At 37.5% G+C, this 24,409-nt stretch overlaps 1 protein-coding gene across 1 annotated transcript in view; it reads left to right on the forward strand.

Annotated features, from left to right (window-relative positions):
- LOC120526619 (spondin-1) overlaps positions 1-24,409 on the forward strand; it is a 558,899-nt gene that overhangs the window by 155,808 nt on the left and 378,682 nt on the right. Inside the window, exon 6 of the mRNA XM_039749784.1 lies at positions 16,575-16,723. Coding sequence (XP_039605718.1) covers positions 16,575-16,723 — 149 coding nt within the window. The remainder of the gene's footprint in view (positions 1-16,574; positions 16,724-24,409) is intronic.

Consider the following 24,409-nt stretch of genomic DNA (forward strand, 5'->3'; position numbering starts at 1 on the left):
CCACCACATCCATTTCTTCCAGGTGGGGCTGCAAAAAGTTCTTTAGCATTTCAATGTAACATTCTGAAGTGACAGTGGCTGTCAAAAAAGTAAAGGCCTACAATGCAAAATTCTGCAATGGCACACCAAATTGTAACACACTCACTGTGCAGTGGTCTCTAATGAAGTTCACAACGGTTAGTTTCAGCCCTTTAGTGAAAGTTTTGCTTATTTATATTTGGAAATGTGTCGTTGCACATAACGATGGTATCTCGATGAATGGTTTCCAGAATGTTTGCGCACAAATCTCTACAGCTCTATCAGTGAGCTCCTGCACTGGCATCATTTTCTATGGATAGAAATTAAGGTTCTCATGCAAAATCCTCCTCAAAGACATGTTGGAAATGCCTAAGGCAGAAGCATGTTTGCGCTCTGAACAAAATTGCAAAATTGATGCCTTTGAAGCTTGGATGCTTTCAGGCATTCAATGTTCAGTGTTTTACCTGTCTGTCTAAATTTAGCCACCCGCCAAAGAATTGTTTTCCGATTTGGAAGGTCACCATTAGGAGGAATGCTGAGTGTGTAGTGATGATGGATTCGTTGTTGTTGAAGAACACTTTGACGGCAAAAGCACAGTGCACACCAGACCAAGGCATGTTGCCAAATGAAAACTACAAGGGATCACCTATCAAAGGACCCCCACCCCAACCCACTCGGCTGCCTCTACCATGCGCAATGACCTTGAGAAATGTGGTATTTCATTTTGGCTTACACTGTAGATATCACTACTATCACAGGCCCAACTATCAACACAGATAAAATGGAAAACAAAAAAAAGAGATTTGCCTTCTGTCACAGTGGGCCCCCTACACCTAGGTTTCCCTTAATGTCAGCAAAACCAAGGAGGTAATCATAGATTATAGGAAGCAAGTAAACTCTGCGGAGAAGGTCAGCCATCACCACCAAAAACATCTCAGTTATTTTCAGGAATACTCAGATGCCTGCATGTATGCTCACCAACAACTTCTATAGGTGTATACTGTAGTGCAGTCCATTATCCCAGGATGCATTACTTCCTGGTATGGGATCCATTCAGTTCAAGACCACATAGCACTACACAGGGTTGGTGAAGCAAATCTAACATTTTCAGGACATACTGTATATTTAACATGGATTGCCATAGAAAAGCAAAAGTATTTCTTCCTTCTCCATTCCACTATAATATACAGGATCATTGACACTTGTAGCATGAAATTCAGAGGTCACAAGGTTACAAAACAGCCTGTCGTGTTGAAAACTGCATGTGTGTAGCTGATGTAGATTGTCTATTTACTATCTGTTGAGTTATTTAACGTATGATTTTGTAGAACTACGAACCTGTGAGCTAACAACACTACTGTGTCACCCCTTTACAAATTAATCCAAATAAATGCTTGCTATAGATAAAGATCAATGATTTTTTACATTCATTTTTTTCTGGGAAAACTTTTATCCCCATATTTGAGTGCATATATCAAAATCACAAACAATGCCATGTTCATTGAAAGATTTGATCATTTATATCTTGTTGCTCAATAGGGAAAAATAAATGATTTTTGAGCAATGCTGGGTTAGATCACTTGGAATTTTTGAAGCATCTTAGTTTAAGGAAGGAAATCTCAGCTAAATGAACTCATAAGAAGTATGAACCAATCTCAAGTATACATTCAGTTTGTATACATTTGAGAAATAACATTCTTTGCTTTCTATTTTATTTACAAAATATTGTGGTCAACAGATATATGCCAGTTGCTTCATATATTATTTTTTTGTAAGAAAATTGCCTTTCATTTAAGTATATATATTAATTTGGCAGTCTCTGTATTAGTGAATGTGTCAGCCTGAATGTGCGCAGGGTGGACTAGCCTGCTCAGAGTTTGTATCTACTGTACTGTACCTTGACCTTGATGCTGTCAGGATCAACTTAAAATACTCACAACAATGCAATTGGAAGAAGTGGGTTTGTAAATCATATGTTCATTTTTATATGGAATGGTTAAGTTTTAGTAGCAATGGCCTTATTTCTGTTCTGACAACTCAAATATGTAGACAATAAGATTTAACTGATGTGGCACTGCTCATCTTGTTCTGCTTTTTTATTATCAGATGCTCAGGTGGATGTAGTGGATAGAGCCTTGAACATCATTATATAAAATGGAAAGTTATTGATGTTTTTTTCCAAAAAATACTGAGGTAGAAAAATCATATATACATTTTATGAACCTACTTAGAGTTGGAGTGAAAGAGTTTGTCAGCTGTAAGTTAACCAGTGTACTGACCTGTTGCTGCATGTGACAGTTACATAGACGGAACACAGCATGGAGTGTAGAGACCTGAATATTAAACAATGTTGTGTTTCATGTATTGTGGTTAGAACAGGAAATATGGTTAGAGATTGTACAGACTGATAAAAGTAATTAATTGGTACATCAAACTTCAAGATGTTTGAACTCTAACTAAACAAAAATGATTAGAATGATTTTAATGAATCAGATGCTCATCTTTATTAGCTACATTCTGGTCAACATTTGAAGAAAATGTATTCACCAGAAAGGTTGCTTAATGCCCGCAATCTACTTTTCTGTTGTCACTAAGGATTTGACAAGGTCTGAGCACTTGGTTTGAGTTGTTTTATCATTCCATAAGGACTTAAAAAAGTTATTACTTTTACATTGATAACATCAAACATAAGAGTTGGATATGTGTATAGTTTAAAGTAATCCTTCACTTTTTTACTTCTTCTGTTTTTAGGTTTGTCATTTTTGATCTTGGTTGTGGAAAACTCTGCTCTTGTTCCATGATGATAGCCAGAAGATATGGAAATAATGATACATTTCTTTGTGCAGAAGTAGTATTCCCTGCAAGACTGAGCAGACAATGCATTCTTCTTATCTAACACTATGTTTAAAATATCTTGGCTGTCATTTATGGCAACTCATTATAAGACAAGAAGTTAGAAATCATTTCACTGATGTCAAGCTATTCTTCTGTCCACATTTTTTGTTACAACTACAACTAAATAGACAAATTATTGCTGGCTGTACTACTATGTGGTAGCTGCATTTCTCTGCATACTTTTGTTTTCTTCCACTTGTTGTAAATTTTGTGGTAATTGGAGTTTCTTAATTGATTATGAGCGTGAATGTAGGTGTGTGTGTGTGTGTGAGCAGGTCCTATATGCTTGTTTTTGCTAACAGTGTTGTTCTACAATCTTCCATGTTTCAATTAATGTTTTTTCTGTCTGACCACAGTTCCTTTCCCTTTTTGGCTGAGTCCTCCGTCAATGGGGCTATTTGCTATGGGTAAAGAAATTAAGATCTGTTTTTGGTAGGGAATTAGACTAATAAAAGTGTAATGGTTGTAATATATTGATGGTTAGGACTGCCTTCGTTTTCTTTTTAAAATTTCAGAGGGGCTTGTAAATATTTACTAGCAAACAAAAATCGCTATACCACTTTGAGCGCTTTGAGTAGTGAGAAAAGAGCTATATAAATGCAAAGAATTATTATTATTATTCTGCTTCATATCCCTCTATAGTGGGTTTGGTTCTCCAGCTGGGTTGTCATCTACAGAGTGTCTTCAGATAGTTTAATTTCCTTCAACATTATGGTTTGTAAGTTGCATCTCAGCTCAAAATTTACTAAAGGTTATTGGATGTGTTTATGTTTTCCTTTTGTTAGACCAGGATGTGACTGAGACCTGGCTGTGACAGCTGTCAACCTACTGATTTCTAGGGTTTATTCAGCTAATGTGGCTAGGTAGGTGAGTGGGTGTCCCTGTCCTCCCTCACTGCTCCATGTTTTTTTCTTCTGAAGTCCACTGGTAGACATGTAACATTCTTTTGTCTTATGGGTTTAGAATTAGCTCTGCTCTCCTCCTAGAACCTACAAAAAACTCAAGGTCTGTGTTGTAGACCATTCCTGCACCCATTACTATTTGTAGAATTCAGTTTCCCATATATAAAAAGGCAGAAAATCAATGGAATGGATTTACAGCATGCCTGACATATAAATCTTAATATCTGTGTGATTTGTTTCCTCTGAAATTCCTCTTTTAGGTTTTGAAAATGTCATTGTCCTTAGTGAGATAATTTTTAAAGTCTTCTTTTAAAGTGCAAAGAAACAATGAAAAAGTCCCCAAGCAATGCCCTGGAGCTGAAGAGCAATTATTAGATGGATTCGGCTCATAAATTGAGGGGAATCAGTGTAAGCCCAGAAGGAAAGAGAAAAATAGTCACTGAAGCACTGACTTGTTTTTATTTCATTTATTAATGCAATCCATTAAAAAACAAAGTATCTGCTACGTGACACTGATCGTGACCTTTCATCTATGCTTTTGAATCAGAAAACTTTAGAAAGGATTATTTTGCTACTTTTATCACTATGTTTAATGCAAAGCGCATTCACAGTTAGATCAGATCGAGTCTTTTGTTCAGCTCTCTCCTCATCTACTGTATGTGGTATGTCAGAGGTCTATGTGGGGTGTATGACTTGCTCTTCGTTCTTTACACCTTTGAACCTGGGTGTTTATTTAACCTTTCTATTTCCAACAGACATGTATGAGTCCCATTATCTATCTATCTATCTATCTATCTATCTATCTATCTATCTATCTATCTATCTATCTATCTATCTATCTATCTATCTATCTATCTATCTGTCTATCTGTCTATCTGTCTGTCTGTCTGTCTGTCTGTCTGTCTGTCTGTCTGTCTGTCTGTCTGTCTGTCTGTCTATTAACTGCTTTATAAATGATAATATAGCTTCTCCGTGTATTTTGCAATTTAAGTATAGTGCTGTATAAGTGATTGGCCTAGGATCACAGGCAGCCTGAGGTAGGGATTGAACTGCTATCTCACAAACTGCTATAAACTAGAGTGCACAGGTCAGGAACATAAATCACTGCAGAGGGTGGTGAAAATGGTGCAGATCATTACCGGCACCCAAATGCCTTCTGTGCAGGACATTTATAAAATTTGCTGCCTTAGAAGGGCAATTGGCATAACTGAAGGGATCTGTTTTTTTGCACAGTCAATTTTCTCACTCCTCTATCTAGCAAACGCAAGTCATGAGGATATTAAATAGCAAGCCATAAAAACAAATACTGTAATATAAGGAACCAGTAATAATACAATAACGTGCAGTGAATACACTTGATTTGAGCATTCCTAGTTTTTATTCTCTTTCTCTGTATGTTTAGCATTCGTTTGCTCAGAGGTTGATGCGCTTGCTGCTTCCTAAGCAGCTCTTCTTTTCTCCACCCTAGCGGCCCACTGCTTCTCTTCTTTCATCAGCATCTTTTCGCATTAAAACTGATTAAGTCAGTGTTTGTGCTGCAATTACGTTTTTCCTTAATTTTTCACTTAAGCTGGCACTTAAGTCTTCAATCTGCCTCAAGAAACATATGAAGAGGTAGGGGAAGTGACGACGAAGGTGGTAGGGAATGAGAACCATATGTATGCGCCACATGGCCGTCCTGCTGGCCGCTGCCAAGAGTTGATTCTGCAATAAAATAAAATAAAAATAAACAGAGGAATAACCTTGGAGGTCAATCATCACCCCGAAAGCGGAAAGTCAACGTCACGTAGTATATGTGTACCAAATATGAGGTCAATAGTTCAAACGGTTTGCGAGCTACAGGTGATTTAAAATCCTGGACAGACGAAAAGACAGCATATTATATAAGAAGATAATATATACACAACACTCTAAAAATCTGGACATGCTCAGAAATGTTCATTTTTTTGATAAAAATTGCTACCTTTTTTTATCAACATACCATTGAAATTATTTAAAATTATAGCCAAGCCTTTGCTAGTGTTTCTAAAGGCTATAACTGCAGAAATGGCTGATATTTTTTTACTGATTATTTACATTTGAATGCAAAAGACAGCTTTGGTCTCAAAGGCAGAGTTTAAAAGAAAAAGGCCTATCAGAAACTGACAACACAGACAACGAATGGAAGGTGACTGTAAAAATGCGTATTATGGTCAGAGTCCTGGAATTACTTTTTCTCTGCTGCAGGTGCCTGTAAAGTGTCTGTTTCTCAAATTACAGACTCTGATGTAAATATCCCCTTACGCAGTTGGACATGTGGGCCTCCCCATTTTTTTTCTCCCCTGTTCAGATCCAATTTTCTCTCTTCTCTTAAGGCAGTAACAGACACCTTTGTATGAAATCTTCAGTATCTTGGCAGTCTGTCAAATGAAATTACCTTGTATTATAGGGAATTGTCCTACCCAACACCTCTTTACATGCTTTTCATTCAACTTTGCTATTCTTCTCTGACCATTCCTGCACACTTTCAAATGGCTGCACTTCATTTAAAGCTTTCTCCCTAAACCTGTTCTTAAGTTCTTCCTCTTTTAATCTCCAGCACTTTATCCTTGGTGCTGCTTGCTCTGGTTTCACTGTTTGATTAATTCTTATCTCCCAGTCCATCACCATCACTAAAGTGATGCACTGCCACACATTCCCCATTTATGACCATACAATTCTTTATCTTTGTCAAATGTGATCTTCTACACTTTAGAAAGTCTGTTTGTCTCTCCCTTCCTGCACCATTGCAAGTCACCAACTGATTTGCTTTCTTTTCAAAAAAATGTGTTAACTATTACCAAATCAGATGCCAATGCAAAATTTACTATTCTCTCCCCCATTTATCTCCCCTACCCCCCTCCATGTACCCTCTCTATCATCTCTCTACTCATTCCCACATGCACAGTATGATCGCCACCAACAATCACCTTTTCTCCCTCTCGTACCACCCTAAGCTCTTTATCCATTTGTGCCCAGAAAGTGTCCTTCTGCTCTTCCTAATAGTCCATTTGAGGAGCATAAGCATAAATGACATCAACTATAGTCTCACCAAGGCTCAGCTTGACACCCATCACCATATCACTCCTCCTATTCACACCAACAAGGCTATCTTTTAGTGCATTGGATACTACTATACCTACACCATTTCTTCCTTGCTCATTTGCTCCATTGTAACAATTTAAAACCTCCTTCCAGTTCTCTTGTCTTATTCCCCTTTGTCTTGTTTCCTGCACACACAACACTCCCACTTTCCTACTTTCTATCCAACTCTCTTCCTTTCTCAATCATTGTTTCCTTTTCTTTCCCCTCCCCGTGTTCTTTTTTTTCTTCTTCTGAACTAACTTCATTAGCCGGCCCAGTAGCTGCACTTTCCACAGAGGTCTAGTGAGGCCCATGCACGTCACCATCAGGGTACACCCTAGCATTTTCTGAAGCTGATGTGATTAGTTCTGTCATGAAGGATTTGGCTGAAGTTTTATAGTTGGATGCCCTAACTGACACTAACCCTCTCTATTTATTTGGGTATGGCTGGTGGCTAGATTTTTTGATTGGTAGTGTACATATTGTGAGAAAAGATGCTATACCAGTTCTCAATCCGACACAGACAGACGCACGAGGCACACTGATATAACAAATAAATATTTTATTTTATTTTTCTTCACCTGTAGGCAACGCCTTCCCCATTCCCACATGCACAACACAGTCCCAATGAACACAATACTTTTTCTTCTCCACTCCTCTCCAGCAAGCTTAGTCCCTCTCCTCCTGACTCTGGCTCTTGGAGTGGTGGCTTCTGGCTACTTTTATAGCCCACCTGGAAGTTTTCCAGGTGTTTGATGACCCATTTCCGGCTGCACTTCCGGGTCTGGTGGAAGAATCGCCCACATCGGCTCAGTAACCACTGCAGCACCCCCTGGCGGTACCCCTGGATCCAAACAGGGTTGCAGAGAATTCCATCTCCCATGGAGCCCTGCAGTAATCCAAGGCTCCAAGGGGGCTGCCATCTAAGACCATATAAAGAAGAGGCGTCCCGGCTGGGCAAGGGCCCTGGCCATCCGCCACAATATTCAAATACTTGTACACAGTATATGATCCATGCTATTAAAAATCTTTGTGTGTGTGTCTTTTTGTTGGTAATATTTTCAACTGTTTTGAGGAGACATGCAAGTAAGAATGTCATTGTACTGTGTACACTATGTGCTATTTACACATGACAATAACTCAGACTTGAATGTACAAAATAGATAGTAAGGTATTGATTCTTGATTCAGTTAAAGGCCATGTCTTTGAGTTCATGTTCCTCTTCTTATAATGTTGGAAATTGCTTTACATTCTTAGTGATACTGTAAATTGTAATCACAAGAAGTGATTATTTTTGGTGAAAGTGAATTATGCACGAAACAGAATCAGTTTGTCCGAATAAATTCTTTAAAATTACAATAAGTGCAAAACCCAAAACAGACAGTTTTAGAAGAGATCATAAACAATTTTGGAACAAAGAACAATAAAAACACTTTTCCATGTAATGTCTTTCCTTAGCAACAAAATGGCATTTTAGAAATGCTGCTACATAACACAACTGCTTTTGTCTAGAGCTGTGAAACTGTAAACAAACTGAATTAGACATACAAAATAATTGGAATTGCCTTAATGGAGTTTTATTATCCTCGATAAAATAGTGATACATACTAATGAATGGAAATAAATGTTCCATTCAGAGTAAAATAAAATAGATTAGGGCTAACACAACTCTTTACAAATCTGTACTTGGAAAGAATCATTCAAAAAGTGGATGGATGGATGATTAACGGACAGATATCACATTACTGAAAATGGCATAGAAGTTATGGCGAGTGAGCACAAATTTAAACGCAAGCATTCAAATCCATCGTACACCAGGATGCCAACAGATTTCCTCAATATAAAAAGTAACTTATTAGTACCAATAGTGAAAGTCATAAGCTTATTTTGCAATCCACTTATTCTCTTGAAGTTTCAGGGGTTATGTAGCCCTTCACAGCAAAAATATTTGTAAGACAGAAATACAGTCAGTTCTTCACAAAGCACACCACAGCACTGGAAGAGATACCTTAGCAAAAGTTGTTAGAAAAATTTGATAGTGTGCAAGACATCTGCAAGTCACAGAGAACGTCATGGATTGAAAGAGAAATCCCATACATTCTACACAGGTACAGACCAATCTACAACAAATTTAGAAACAGTGTAATTTAAAACAGAACTATCAAATAGTAGAATCACTAGATAAATTAATTGAAAGTAGTTTTTCCATCGGATCATATAAAGTACATCAGCTTCCTCACATTAATGGCTACACTTCTCTCTTTGTAAAATGTTTCTTACATGAACTGTACATTATAGATCTGGCACAGTTGCTAGCAAATTTGTCTATGAAATTGAAAACTGACCTCGTATAATTTCACCAAACTCATTGTTTAATATTAAAAACGTTTTCGCCTAACCTTTCCTTATACAAACAAGATTAATTTGTCATATAGAGCAGACACAACACATCTTTTATCTCAATGGTTTAAACATCTCTCAAATGGACAGAGTATAATTATAAATGGGGCACTTTGTGCGTCTGGCTGTTTTTATTTTTTTTTTTTACAAAAATGTTTTATTGCAGCGCCTTTGTTATTAATAAAAAACAAGGCCATCTGACCAATCATGGGACATTTTTTTATATATACTGGGAAGTCAAGTGGCCCTGATGTTAAAGATTGTTGAAGAGGAAATCCTCTGAGTGTTCCTAAATAACAGATTGCCTCTTCTCAGAGCAGTTGCTAATGCTATAAGAAAGGAACTGCTGGGTCAGAACTGATTTATTTACTGAAAGGAGTTTTCGATTTGCCTTAGAAGAGCAAGAAGAAGGATGGGTTGATTATCAGAAGCAGATAGACTTGATCACTTTTTGCTTTGCTTCACCTGCCTGTGCTATTACTACTGCTGTCTCCAGGTGCCATTTATTGCCAGTGCTGGCCACATAGCTATGCAGTCTGCATCTTATAAAGCAGTCCTGGATAATTTTATATGTTAAGACAAAGGAGAGCTTTGATACATTTATATTTATTTGCTTAGCAGATGCTTTTATTCAAAGCAACTTGCAAAGGAGATAAACATTCGAATAATATTTGGTTAGGGCTCATTTGTTCAGCAAGTGTAATAGGACAGGTAACATAAGTTGATTGCCACAAATGAAGATGTAGTAACTTATTTACAATCAAAAATTACAATCAATAAAGCAATTAAACTTGACAAAATAACCAAGAATATAAAGTATCATAGCAGAAAGTGTTTTTTTTCTTTTAAATTAGACAGATATTCACAGAACAGATTGGTCTTCAGTCACTTGTTAAATACATTGAGGGAGTCAGCAGTATGGATGGAGTTGGGCCACCAACTTCATGTGTGCTGCTACAGGGAGCCAAAGTAGCGACATGAAGAGAGGAATGACAGGTGCCCGTCTCAGCTGGTTCAATACAAGATGGGCCACAGCATTCTGGATCATCTGCAGCTGCAGCTTGATAGCACATGCAGGTACTTCCACCAGAAGTGAGTAACAGTAGCCTAGACACAACAAGACTAAAGTCAGGAACAGAAGTTGTGTTGCATACTCTGTCAGATAAGATCTGATCTTGCTGATGTTGTATAGCACAAACCTGCATGAACGAGAAACAGTAAAAAAGTGGTCAGAAAAAGATAGCTGATCAACAATTACCACCCCAAGATTGTGAGCTGACCTGGCTGGTGACAGTGAGCCAAGCTGTACAGTAATGGGGAGTTGAAAAGACTGGCTGGCCAGGATCACAAGAAGCTTGGTTTTTGCCATGTTGAGCTATAGGTGGTGGTCCTTCATCCTATTAATAAGACATGCAGAGACTCTAGCCGATATCATGTAGTCCTCCAGGGGCAATGACAGGTATGGCTCTGTATCTTCAGCACAGCACTGATAAAAAACCCATGTGATTGGATGATGGAGCCCAATGATGTGGTGTACAGTGGGAAGAGTAGAGGACTCAGCACTGATCCTTGGTGTACACCAGTGCATGACTGGTGTGCCTTTGGCAACTCCACACACCAGGACACACTGTAGGATCTACCCAAGATGCAGGACAGACCAACTGAGAGTAGTTCCAGTGATACCAAGTTCAGAGAGGGTGGCATGAAGGATGTCATGATTGAGGCAGAAGAGAAATCTAGTAGAATCAATAGCTGGTGGACCACAGTCAATAGAACTATCTCAGTCAAGTGGTTCCTCTTGAAGAAAGACTGGTTGGTATCAAGCAATTCATTCTGTACAAGCAAGGAAGAAATCTGGTTAGGAAAAAAGCACGTTCAAGGGTTTTGGAAAGAATGAACAGGTGAGAGACAGGCCTGTAGTTGTTAACCTGGGATGAATTAAATGTTGTTTTTTGAGAAGTGGGGTTATTGGACTATGTATGAAGATACTAGGGAATGTTTCTGAGCCGAGTGAGTTGTTAATGATGTATGTAATTGCAGGAATGATTGAGGAGGAAATGGCCAGAAGGAGATGTGATGGAATAGGATGAAGTAGACAGGTAGTGGGGTGATTGGAGAGGAGGTTGGAAACATCAGTGGCAGACAGTGGAGAGAATGTGGAGAATGTTGGGTGTTACTTGAAAGGAGGCATAATGGGTGGCACCCTATCCTGGAAAAAGGTGGCAAAGTCATCAGTAGACAGGGAGGTTGGGGGAGGAGGTGGAGGAGGGTTAAGAAGGGAAGTGAAAGCAGAGAACAGAGAGTGTGTATCAGTGGTGCTGTTAATTGCAGTCTGGTAGAACCCTACCTTAGCAGTGATGGTGGCAGAATAAAAGAATGCAAGAAGGGACAAACACTTAGCCAGGTATTTCTGAGCTTTGGACTTCCTCTATTTCCTGTCGGCTGTCCTGAGCTCAGTCTGTTGATTGCGGAGTGCTTCCAAAAGCTAGGGACAGGTGGGTCTTTTGCATACAGGCCTCGAAGAGAGAGGACAAACATCATTAAAACAGGAAGATAGATTTGAGCATAGGGTATCTGTGGCAGTGTTGGTGTTAAGAAAGGAGATGTGGTCAGGAGGAGGAAGAGCAGAGGAGACTATGGAAGATAAATGGGAGGGAGAGAGAGAGAGTGGAGGTGTTGGAAGTAGGACACAGTGGGGGAAGGGGATGAGCGACAAGAGGGAAGCTACAGAGAGAACTGAATGAAAAAGTGGTCAGACATGTGTAGAGGAGTGACAGTTGCATTTGTGGGAGTGAAGTTGCATGACAGATTGCCAGCCTTGTGAGTGGGTGGGGTGTGGATCTATGTAATGCTGATGGAGAAAAGAAGAGCAAGAAAGTCAGCAGCAGGTGGATGGTGGCTGTCCAGGTGGATGTTCAGGTCCCCAAGAATTAGTGGGCTACCATCATAATTCTTAGCACCATAGTACTTTAATCTGTTATTGGTAGACTTTGGGTTAGACCTCTTGGTATAGCAACATAAAACTCAATACTGCTTAATATGTACAGTGTCAGGAATGGTATAATAAAATTCACAGCTGAAACAGAGCAAATACAGTCTACATTTGATGTTAACCACCCATCCAATCAGACTCCTACATAGATGCTATAAATATAATTGAGACATATCATCAATCTTGTGAAAAGGTAGTACAAGTGAAAGATATTTTTAAAAAATATATTACAAATAACATGAATATATTTAAAAATATTTTATGATACACATATTACAATATTGTGCAAAATATTGAAATATACTGTAAAGTATGTTGTCACACATGGGCATGTGAAGATCACCTTCAGAACTCTGCTAAGGTATGTGATACCATCCCACAAGAAGAGAAGGCACTATTGTTAATAGTATCATCTCTTTTTTCTTCCGGAGTACCAAAAAGATGCCCAATAAGTTCAGATGAACCACTCCTACTTTGTCCTGAGAATCTTCATCCCTTCCGGTCAGACCACTATACAGAAATCCCTGGAAGAAGGCGCCTCAGTTCAGATTGGAGCGCCTCTAAGCATAAGCTCCCTGACACAGACCTGCTTGTGATATCTTATAATTTAGAGAAGCCAAATTTGTTTGTACGACAGTGGCAGTGCCCACAGAGAAGACGTGATCTTTTAGCTATTGAGCAGACTCCAAAATAAGACCAGGAGTCTTCAAATTAAATAAAAATACTGCATCTTATTAGCAGAAATAAATACACCAAGTAGTATACAACATACAGAGCAAGGTGTGTACATATACAAAGTACCAAACACTATTGCCACACTTTGCCTACTATACATGTATTGGTACCTATGAAACAACAAATCAATTAGTCCTCTACTTACTCCAGCTGTTGTCCTCCCTTTCTCTGAAACCTGCCAATTGTGTCTCTCCATTCCATTAAATCAAATTAGCATGTACATCTATCTGACTTAAGACATAATAGAAGAGATGTAGGACATTAACAGCCTGAACCTGAAGTGTTTGTAGCGTTGCTGAATTTCTCCAGAGAAGCACCAGGAGATCAGACTTAAGCCTTGAGCACCCTGTCAACTCAAGGTGTCACTGAAGATGTCCATATTAATTTTGCTGCTGTACTGCTGCAATATACTACATAGGGAAATTAAATATTGACATATTTCGTCAAATCTCTCTATTATAAAAAAAATCCTGGGAGAGAAAGACAGGGGATGAGACGTGATCTTCACATTAAGATCATGGAAGACACTTAAAAGATCTGCGAGACAAAAGAGATTGGCCACGGAGCATCTTGCGGGGACCTTAAACATGAGACTTTGTGCCATCATCTCGCGATGATGTAGAACATGAGATTTTTGCAAGACACGCCCTACTTACCAGCAATATCAAGTTAGACCACGGCCAGCAAAACACTCAGTCGTGTAAAGGCTTCCAGGGCTTTAAGCGCATATAAATCATATAAAAGACAATACATTATAAATGAAACGTCGACGACTAAGTGAAGAAGAAAGAAGCATGGAGAAGAGACACAAAAGCATTGGAGAGAAAAAAGAGCAAAAAAGAATAATCTAGGTGCAAATTCAGAAAATAAGGAAAGTAATTATCAGCCCAGAACAAATGGAATTGAAAAAATGCACGTCCAATCGGGCTCAGAATTAAAAGACAGAGAGTAAAAGACAAAGTAGAACTTCATAAAGACGTTCACAAATGTTGGTGCTATACACATGCAGAGCAGGTTAGAGATTATGAAAGCAGTAGAATTCGAAAGGCTAAAAAAAAAAAGTTGTGATACACATGTGGAGAAAGTTAAAGAATATGAAAATTGGAAAATTAGAAAGTATAAAAAAAGAAAGTAAAGATCGCAGTAGCGCAAACAAATGTGTCATTGAAAAAAAAAGCAGGACAAAGCGAGGACAGAAATAAAAGACAGAGTAGAAAACAAAGTAAAACGTCATAAAGAGGTTAAAAAAACAAGGGGCCCAAACACATGCAGAGTAGGTTAGAGATAATAAAAACTGGAATTCAAAAGACAAAAAAAAAAGTAGGCACGATACACATGCAGAGCAAGATACAGAATATGAAAGGAGAAAAAAACGACAGTGTCAAAGCAAAGACAGTAAACATTGCATTAGTGCAAAAAAGAGAAATTATTACTCAGAGAAATAACAAAAAGGCGAATAGAAATCGAATATATGGACATAGATGATACAGTATGTCAGAAGTATGTAAATATTGTAAGACTTTGAAGTTTAAGTCAGAGAATTTCAAAAACGTGGTTTAACTCACATGCATTTATTGGTTACTTTGCAAAAAAATTCTTAACTGCTGATGATGCAGATCGTTTTGTCTGTGCTGAAATTCCAAACAGAGAAACCTATCCTGAATTATGGTACAAAGTCATTAAAGTCTCACAGACTTCATTTAAAAGATTCAGCAAATTGGGACTTGAAAGATTCCAAATATTGCTTTTACAGAAGTTCTGAAATAAAAGTGAAACTAATGAAATAGCAACAATTCAAAGAAAAAAAAAATCTTAAAAGTGTGTATCTGGAAAACCAAACATGGGGTGGTAAGCAAAGCAAGCAGGGGTCGAAGCCCCCTAGTCTCTTATTATAATAATTCTTTCGAGAAGTGCTCATCCTTATAGTGTATAGCAAAATCTATTGCAGAGTAGCCTGTGTGCCTTTAATTGTTCTAAGTTCATGTCTAATCTGAATACTAAAAGTGAGCAAAGGAACAACAATGGCATTTCCTGAAAATCAGAGAAAGCTTACACAATTGTTTCAGTGTGGAATAAATTATAGCGTACTGTATATGCTCATACAGCTACCTAATCAAATTAGTTGTAGTGAGTTACAGGGAGGTCAAAATAAATTGGATTCATTTGGTAAGAATGTTTCATTTTTTCCAGGAGCAAAACATAAGTTAAATATGATCTGTCAGAAATATGAATCTTGACATAGATTATTCACAGTTTGTTTGGAAATATGTTTGTTACAATACAATAAAACATACGTTTCATATGTTATATTTTTAACAAGACATCGGTTATGCATCCATCCATGCATCCATTTACTGAACTCATTTATTCCAATTCACAGTCTTAGGTGCCACAGTTTATGCCAGCAGCATTGTGCTCAAAGCAGGTATCAGCTCTGAATAGGGCGCCAATCCACACACATTTTTAGTAGTGCTGTAGGAAATTGTTAACAACTGAAGAGAACATGTAAACTATCCCCATACAGTTACCAGACCTGCTCCTGCACCATCATATCAGCTGCCTCATTTGTTAAAAAAATGCAAAGGGTTCTCATTTACAGTTTAGACCATAAGGTATCCCCTACAAATACCCATTCTCAAAACTCACTTACTCCAGGTCATTGTCAGTACCCCAGCAGCATTGAGTTCAAGCCAGAAATCAAACTAGGGCATTAAGTTGAAGTAGCTTTCAATCTTTCTTCATCATTCCACGGACCTGGGTCTGACAGCAAGCCTAGTCACTCTTATCCACGTGGGTTGTCTTCTTTTTTGAGTGTGAGTTGTGTTTCAGTATAAATGACCGGTGGAAGGTGTATGACTGTGCCCCATGATAGACTAACGCTTTGCTCTCACTGATGCTTTGATAAGCTTCTTTAGTCTTAATGAGCAGGTTAACAACATTGGCTCGATGGATAAGTGAGTAAGTGCTGCTGTATGCATGAATATTCCCACAGATTTGCTTTCCATTCATCTTTGGTTCCTGATTTTACCTGATGATTCTAGGGTACACTGTGGCTCCTCGTGACCATATAATAGAAAATATAATTTTACGGGAACTGTATGCATCTATGGGCCCTGAAAAGAACTGATGTTCTGTCCAGGGTTGTCCCCTGCCTGGTATACTGGTGATGCCAGGACAGGTTTCGGTTTCCACTGATCTTGAAGTAAACAAGTAGTTTCAGGATATTTATGAATGGATTGAAGAGTCGAGTTTGAGTGACTAATCATGGACTCGATCAAGATGGCTCTAATTTTAGAGTGTGATTTGCTTTGCTTTTAGTTGTTCTTTCACCAAACTTTTTTAAAAAGTGTATTTGTTATTTCAAGCTGTGAGTATTGCATGGAACCTTTACATAGACATATGCATCAAATTTACTGTACACCTTCAGTTTTACACATAGGTTTCTTTTAATATGCCTTCAGTTATTGTTTGTCTTTTTTGTGTCTTATTTTGCAAAGCTTTATTTTAATAAAAAATTCTTAACTCTTTAGGACGAGCCAACCACTGGTCTGCCATTATTGGTGCCTCCCATTCAAAGAATTATGTCCTCTGGGAGTATGGGGGCTATGCAAGTGAAGGAGTGAAGCAAGTGGCAGAGTTGGGCTCCCCTGTAAAAATGGAAGAAGAGATTAGACAGAAGGTAAGATGTAATAAAATTCTTGTGATCGGAGAGCTGGTTGATTTCTGTTTTAAAGAATCTCACATATCCCCTTCTAAAAGTGAAGACATGTTGAAATCACTTATCTGTTGAGTTCAAATTGTGTTTATTATATGAAAGAAGGATATGAAAAATGCAAATTATTTTTCATCTGTTCTTCAAAGTCTTGGCTCTATGCTTATTGTAGAAATGCATTATAATAAGTTCTTATGCTGTATTTTTCACTTGCACTTCAGTTCTATATTTAGTAGTTAGTATAATTTATATTTGTATTTTGACTGAGATTTTTTCACAGCATCCTGTGCCTGCACTCAGTGAAGAGCGCTTTACAAAAAATAAGCTGTATTGTATTTTATTGTTCTTAATGTTAGGTCAAAAACTCCTTTGGATCTCAGTTGTGTGACTGTGGTAGAGCCTCTTTAATTTTTCTCCAAATAAATATGCTTCAATGACAGAATTGATGCCAAAGTGTACACATCAACTTAACGTCTTAGGGCCGATTTATACTTTACGTTCAGAACGCTTACGCGCCCGCATCATGGCTGCCACACGTTCCCAGCGTTCATTTTACGTGTCCTCTGAGCAGGTCCTCAGAAATTAACGCGACTCGTGTGCGAGTTGCAGTACCAGCAAAAAGTGGGGGGCACAATATGCTAAAAGTTGGAACGTGACATCAGAGTCTCCGTTTACTATCTACATGTGACAGAAAGCCGCTTTGCGGATCCTACGAGATCAGTGTGCACGCTCCAATGTTTGATGAATGGTTCGATGTGGTGAAGCAAAATGCCAATGTACAGATGCATTCGTGGTGCTTTTATATTCAAGCGTCACATAATCCCAATCGTAATGACAACGATACATTTTAAAAGTCTCACATACTTTCTTCTGTGCCGTCATTTTTTTTGCAACTTCACAACAGCAACATAGTATTTGAGCCACAGAGAAAAAAAATTAAGGACATGATGAAAACGTGTATTTTGTGATTAAAGTGGAGATTTCGGCTTTATTCTTGAAATGTCCACTTTAATCTCGTCATTTAATTTATTATTAAATCAGACCATCGTAAATGTCATCCTAGTTTTTAATTGCTATGAGCTTCTTGGACCTGACAGCAGCGGCAAGCAGTAATAGATCGCCACACCGAGTACATTATACTTGATATCACTTTCATGATGAAATGCACTGAAGTATGTATGTTACATTTTACAGATAAATCAGTAATTTTATTTAAATAATGAATACTGTTAATAATTACACACATGGGGGTGACACGGTGGCAGAGCGGTAGCACTGCTGTCTTGCAGGGAGTCATGTTGTTGGTATTCCCTGCTTGGAGTTTACATGTTTTCCTGCTGGGTCTCCACACTGTGCTCCTGTTCCCTTCCAAAGACATGCAGATTTGGGGATTTGGTGCCGCTTAAATGACACCAGTGTATGTGTGTGCTTGTATTCACATTGCGATACTCCGTCCAGGGATTGTTTCTACCTCGTTCCCAATGCTTGCTGGAATGGACACATCCCTGTATTGATGGATTTAATCATTAAACATCCTTTTCAGAGATATTGCGGTAAAGTGTTCCAGGCAATTCACAACACAGAGAAGCCGAACCTGTTCTCATCATGATAATATCTCGCACTGCCACCTGGTGGATTCCTCCAGATTTATGTAAAGTACGTGCACAAGAATAAACAGTCAAACGCTAGTGTAGCAGGAGCGTCCACTGCAGCATGCATTGCGTCACGTGAAGTATAACCCCTGCCTTAGGGTATCAGCAAAACAAAATTCGGGGACAGTATGTTTATTTAGTTGATTGCCTTTCAATTTTTCAAGTGTGTGCAAAAAAACATGCATTGTCCTGGATTGATATTAACTGTTTTAGATGATTTAGATAGCATTTCAAATTACAAATTGCCAAAGGATTAAATCATTCATGAATGCTGTACTGTTCCAGATAGAGGTATGGGATCATAAAGTAGGAATGGCGGTCAAAACTGAAATTGCCGGACAAATGTGACATGTTAAATTTCCTATAACATTCATTTAAACTCCAGTAAAATGTTCTTACTTTGAATAAGAACAAGAAACATTACACAAAGAAGATTTTGTCATTTTAATGTATTACAAAACCATTTGTTAATTTTATGATGACATTTCTAGAGTAGCAGTGACTTAAACCATGTTGAGAAAATGTACAGTAGATGGCAGATGGTTAAAGGGCAGTAAAACCTTCCATGGTAATATAGTAAAAAAAAATGCAGAATCAGATAATTTCATCTTTAATCTAATTTTTAGATTCACACTTTCTGAGCTGTGGCCAATGTATCAAAAATTTTACACAAACAATGGTGCAATCAGCACAAAGGGTGAGAGCAGGTGGGAGTGGTCGCAGGTATCCGTGGGAATAGTTTGATTTAATCTGAGACAGATTAGATCCAGCTGAGAAGTTTATACTCTCAGTTTGAGAATGAGTCAGTATTGCATAAACAATAATTTAATAGACCGGTTGGAAAATATATAACGGTTATTGTTTTGCTGTTAATTAAAATAAATAACATTTTTTTATTCCTCGTCCATTTACCAGAAGTTTCCATGGAATAGTTTGCCAAGTAGATTGTTGAATCACAGCTACAATGCGTGTGACAGAAAAACTAAATTTTCAAGAGATATTTTGGAAGTTTAGAATGTCAGCCTTTGGCAGAGAATGGTATGTTAAGATTTATTGAATTGTTTAAAATGAGACTGTAATTCTGAAATTTGCATGGTGGAGATGAATAAAAAAATGAAAAGGAGAAAAAGTAAAAAAATAGTAGACCAGCCATCAGTGCCTTGAGCTCACTTAAACTCCAGGCCTTGTGTGTGACCATAAATGCTGTACTATACTATATTTAAAAATTTCCAGAAATGGCAAGCAGCCTATAATATTACATGTTAATCTTTTAAAAAGACAGATACGTCCCTCCTCAGTGTTTTGCCCGAGTCGAAAACTGTTAAAATGTGAAAGCTGCTGTCCCATTTACGTAAATTAACAACATGCAGTCTGCTTAAAACTCTTGGGGACCACTTTGCCCTGCCTCCATTTTCTTTTGATGTCAGTTGGCATTTAACCTTTAAATGGGTTTTTGACCATTTCTTGTCTAAACCATTTCATGTGCCTAGCATTAAATGTTAATGAATTCCAATGAAATTCGCCTTTCTAGAGATCTCATGGAACAACTATTTGATGTCAGAGTGGCGTCCTACTACATTACATTAGCAGGATTCTGGTGGCAGCAAAGTTTTCATATAGCTAGCAAGCGCTAACATTTTAAAAACTAACTGGTTAATTATTACATTTTAGAACTTGAAAAGAGGTGCAGTTTAACACACTTCCTAAAACTAGAAACCCCGTGGTGATGTTCTGGTTTCATTAAAAGAGTAATTATTGAGCAGTTATTCATGAGCTTCATGTGACCTTTGTGAACAATGTTAATGAAAATGAACGGTAAGTTATTTGGGGGGAAATTGAATTTATGAATTACATTTTTGCACAGACTGTGCAACTGATAAATTAAGAAGCACACATGATGGTAATTAGATTTGTCTTTGGCTAACTACATGCCAGTCCTTCTCAGGCTAGAAACAGATGGACTGGTGGAGTATTTAATTTGAAATAGTACCCTGAGATTGGAAGTTACTGAGTTAAAGCAAACATTGCTTTGTTCTGTTCACGGCGGTTATGTTTCAGGGTTCAAATAATGTGTCATGGAGAAATATACTGTTGTACCTTTTTCAGTGCTAATTAGAATTACTTATTTTAACATCCAACTGGCATCTAATAGCAAGATATTTAATTAATGTTTAGTATTTAATTGGATAGTTTAATTTATAAGGAAAATATTTTTTTCAAGCTTTTTGTCTGTTTGATTATATTCTTTTAGAAAGGCCGTGTTGTCTGTATTGCAACAATTTTACAATGCCAGTCTAATAAATGACCTACTTTCCTTTTATCAAATGACCATTTTATAAAACAGATGAGTGTTTCTTTATGTAAACCTTTTAGAATACACATATAGGGTTAAGTCGCAAAATAATCTTGTTTATACCACAGAATTTAATCAAATACTATCAGCATTGAATTATTTAGAATCATAGCTTAAAAGCTCATAGTTCAGTTCAAATGTTAGCTCTCTCAGAAATTCCGACAGCTTTAGTGAAAACTATTGATTTGTGTTACGGCATGACTTGTTGACTCCCAGTTGTCTTTTTTGCTACATGGAGATTTGCAGAGTAGTACCTGAAAAAGAACCTTAAATGTGAGACTTCATATTGACATTTGCAATAATACCTGCATAGTAAAACTCTAAAGTACATTTCACCATCTGCCTATAGCACATGTTGTTAACTTGTACTTGACTCTCTAGAGTGCATTCAAAGTCTCTGCCGAACACCTTAATCCAGCTGCAGCACAGTCTGGCCCTCTTCAGTCTCCACTTCAAGCTATTTAGCTAGTAGAGGCTTTTCATTTTGGAGACCTGGTATACTGTACATATGGAAAAAACATTTACACTTTAACAATAACTCCATGCTAAGGATTTAATAGTAGGAATCATTATTTTCTTACATGTGTAAGTTTCAGCATCATCATGCCCCCTTTGCATTTGTGTTGTCGATTACAGTTCTTGAATGTGGAGCCAAAAGTGAGAGTACTGGCTCAGAGAGAATGAAGATCAGATTTTTCTGATGTAGAACTGTTTGATTTGGATACAACCATAATACAACTGAGACTTATACAAACACTTGTTGTTAATACTTTTAGGACAATTTGCCACACATTCTAATTTTCATCATGTAGGTTCATTCTCATAAGCTCATTTTCCTAAGAGGACAGTGTTCAAGAATTGAATTAACAGTATACTTTAGTGCTCCCTTTTCCTGAAAAATGCAGCTTTTTCATGTCTACTGTAGTGTTGTTCAATATTGTTAGTATTTAATTGAGTTTGCCTCAGTTATTATTTGTGTTTGTGGTTTATTAGAAAGTCAAACAGAGTAGAGAAGGACTGGTCTATATAGTAACACATTGCAATTTAAGGATTTCTAATGTGTAGACGTGATCAATATATCTCATTCAGATGCCTGATTTTCAAATTTTGGAAACTGAGGTGCAGACTAGAGATCAAAGTCAATTTAAATGTCTGCAAAGACATCTGAAATAAATGTGTGGTATAAATACCAGCTGAGATATTCTAGAACATAAGGCTTAAGTTTAAAAGGGCAGGCTTCTAGTTTTAGTATGGTGCAGAAAAACCCAAATCCTCCCACTGTGATCTGCTTCCAGCAGAAATAATTGGAGTGTACTATGCAGTGAAAGTCCTCCTCTTTCCTGTCTTTTGCAAAAAAAGGGATATGTAGAGGCTCCTTACACACAGTAGATGTCTGTTTGGAGTAGGATTTTTTTGTTGTTTGCAAGTTTGTATTAAAACAAATTAACTAAAAACTTAAAGTGACATCCAACTCCAGTCTGTGAAAAGTTAGCAAGCACCACAATGTATTTGTATCTGACGAGAAACTCCCCACCTTCTGGCAACCAGGTATTAAGAGGCTAATATACGTTTAATATATAAAAATATATAAATATATATTTCAAATTGCAATTTCTAATTTACACTTGATAATTGAAAGTGACTTCTTCTATAATTTAATAGCTAGGCATTGTTATTTTTACTGAAAGAGCAAAAAAATAAGCTTGTTCCTTTCGGTTCCTTTTGCTTTTCTGCCCCTTACAATTTATAAAACAAAGCTTCAGAAGGGAAGGCACAACTGAGTCAAAGCAGAATAGGTTGCATGCACTCAAGAATATTTTTTAAAATGCTATATTTTAAACTGGAAGTATGTAATGGCCCTGAAGAATGATTCGTTTTGTACATTGTTTAAAAGAGGGGAAATTGGTCTTGTTGGCTGACATGGGCTCAAAACAAAACTAACCTTTAAGCAATAATTAATATCAAAAGTACTTTAGTGACCGTTTAATTGACCAGTGTGATAAGGGCAATGACTGTAAGGCTTATTTACAGCACATGAACAAATAGAAAATAAATCAAACATGGCAGTATAACAGGTGGCATTTTATAAATTGACAATCCTGAAGTTGTCATGTTAAATATGACCCTAACTCACTGGCAAAAAGAAATATGATATGCTGTCACACACATTTTTGCTTGATATAAAATAGATCTTGTGCAGTTCTATCGGTTCTGGCCTTGCCCCATGCTATACAGCTCATGTTTCTCTATTACTGTTGATATAGATGAATCAATAAACCCTACCTCAATTTAGACAAAGTGTTGAATCAAATCTAAACTTCTGCAACAGAATGATGTGTTTGAATTAAAGTCTAACTGTGCTTGTTTGTACTGTCTTGGTTAAATTAATGTTTAGTGTGTGGTGAAAGGCAGGCTTTCAGTTAACACTCAATGTAGTAATGGCAGCAGAATGTCTCAGACTCTAATCTGGTGTACAACATTCACATTAAATTACACATATGTTTTGAAACTAATGTGTACAGAGCTATAGCGGCACAGGCTTTCTATTTTTTTTTTGTTTTCTTGACTAACTAAAAGAATAGACACATCATTAATTTGAGTGCAATACCTGAAAAATTGTATTAAAAGCATTTTGTGTATTAGTCAATTTTAAAGGGAGTTGATTGTCTGGTAACAAAACATAACATTCTCAAATTCTCATATTTCAGCTCAGGGAGACAGAGGGCAGAAAACATCCATGGACTGAGCCGGAGCTCATTGTAAGCGCTAGTCCTGCACATTCAAAGGATAATCCACATGTGCACAGGAAGCTGTTAAATTTCATCTAGTGAATAATAACATATTCTAGACAACATAATTTAGATATACAATGATAGCATGGAGGCAGCACGGTAGCCAAGTGTTTACCACTACTGCTGCACAGATCCAGTGTCCTGCTTTAAATCCTGCATTTGGATGTTGGCTGGGTTGGATTTGCAAATTTGTTTTGCATTTTTTTCTTGCTGCTACACTTTTTCTTAGTACATGCATGCTAGGTGAAAAGTCTCCAAATTTGCTTACTTGTTGTGCATTAGTATGCCCACAATGGGTCTCTCCGAAGTGTTGTTCCAGTCATGAGCATCCAAAGATCATCTTCTTGACCGTAGCATATACAGAGTCTCCCTGCTTTCTTAGTTCCAGCTTAACTGTTGGGAAAAAGGAAATGGGAGCAACCGTGAGAATGGCACAAACCAGACCTGGAAATGTTAATACTATAATGAATGTCTAAAACTCAGATAGCATGCTGACTGAAACTGAAGAGCTAAACCATTATAGAAGTAAAACAAGTTGTCAAATGGAATGCTTTAAGTCGTGAACCAGAAGTAATAAAACACAAAGTACACAATGACTAAAGTCTGAGGGATAAATCCTCTAAGCATTACATTAATCGCGTGATGGATCTGTCCCGATTGCCTGTTTTTAAGATTATGAAACATTTAGAGCATCTTCTTCTTCTTTCGGCTGCTCCCGTTAGGGGTCGCCACAGCGGATCATCTTCTTCCATATCATCCTGTCCTCTGCATCTTGTTCTGTTACACCCATCACCTGCATGTCCTCTCTCACCACATCCATGAACCTTCTCTTAGGCCTTCCTCTTTTTCTCTTGCC

This window comes from Polypterus senegalus, chromosome 1 (genome assembly GCF_016835505.1).
Source record: "Polypterus senegalus isolate Bchr_013 chromosome 1, ASM1683550v1, whole genome shotgun sequence".
In the NCBI taxonomy this organism is placed as follows: Eukaryota; Metazoa; Chordata; class Cladistia; order Polypteriformes; family Polypteridae; genus Polypterus; species Polypterus senegalus.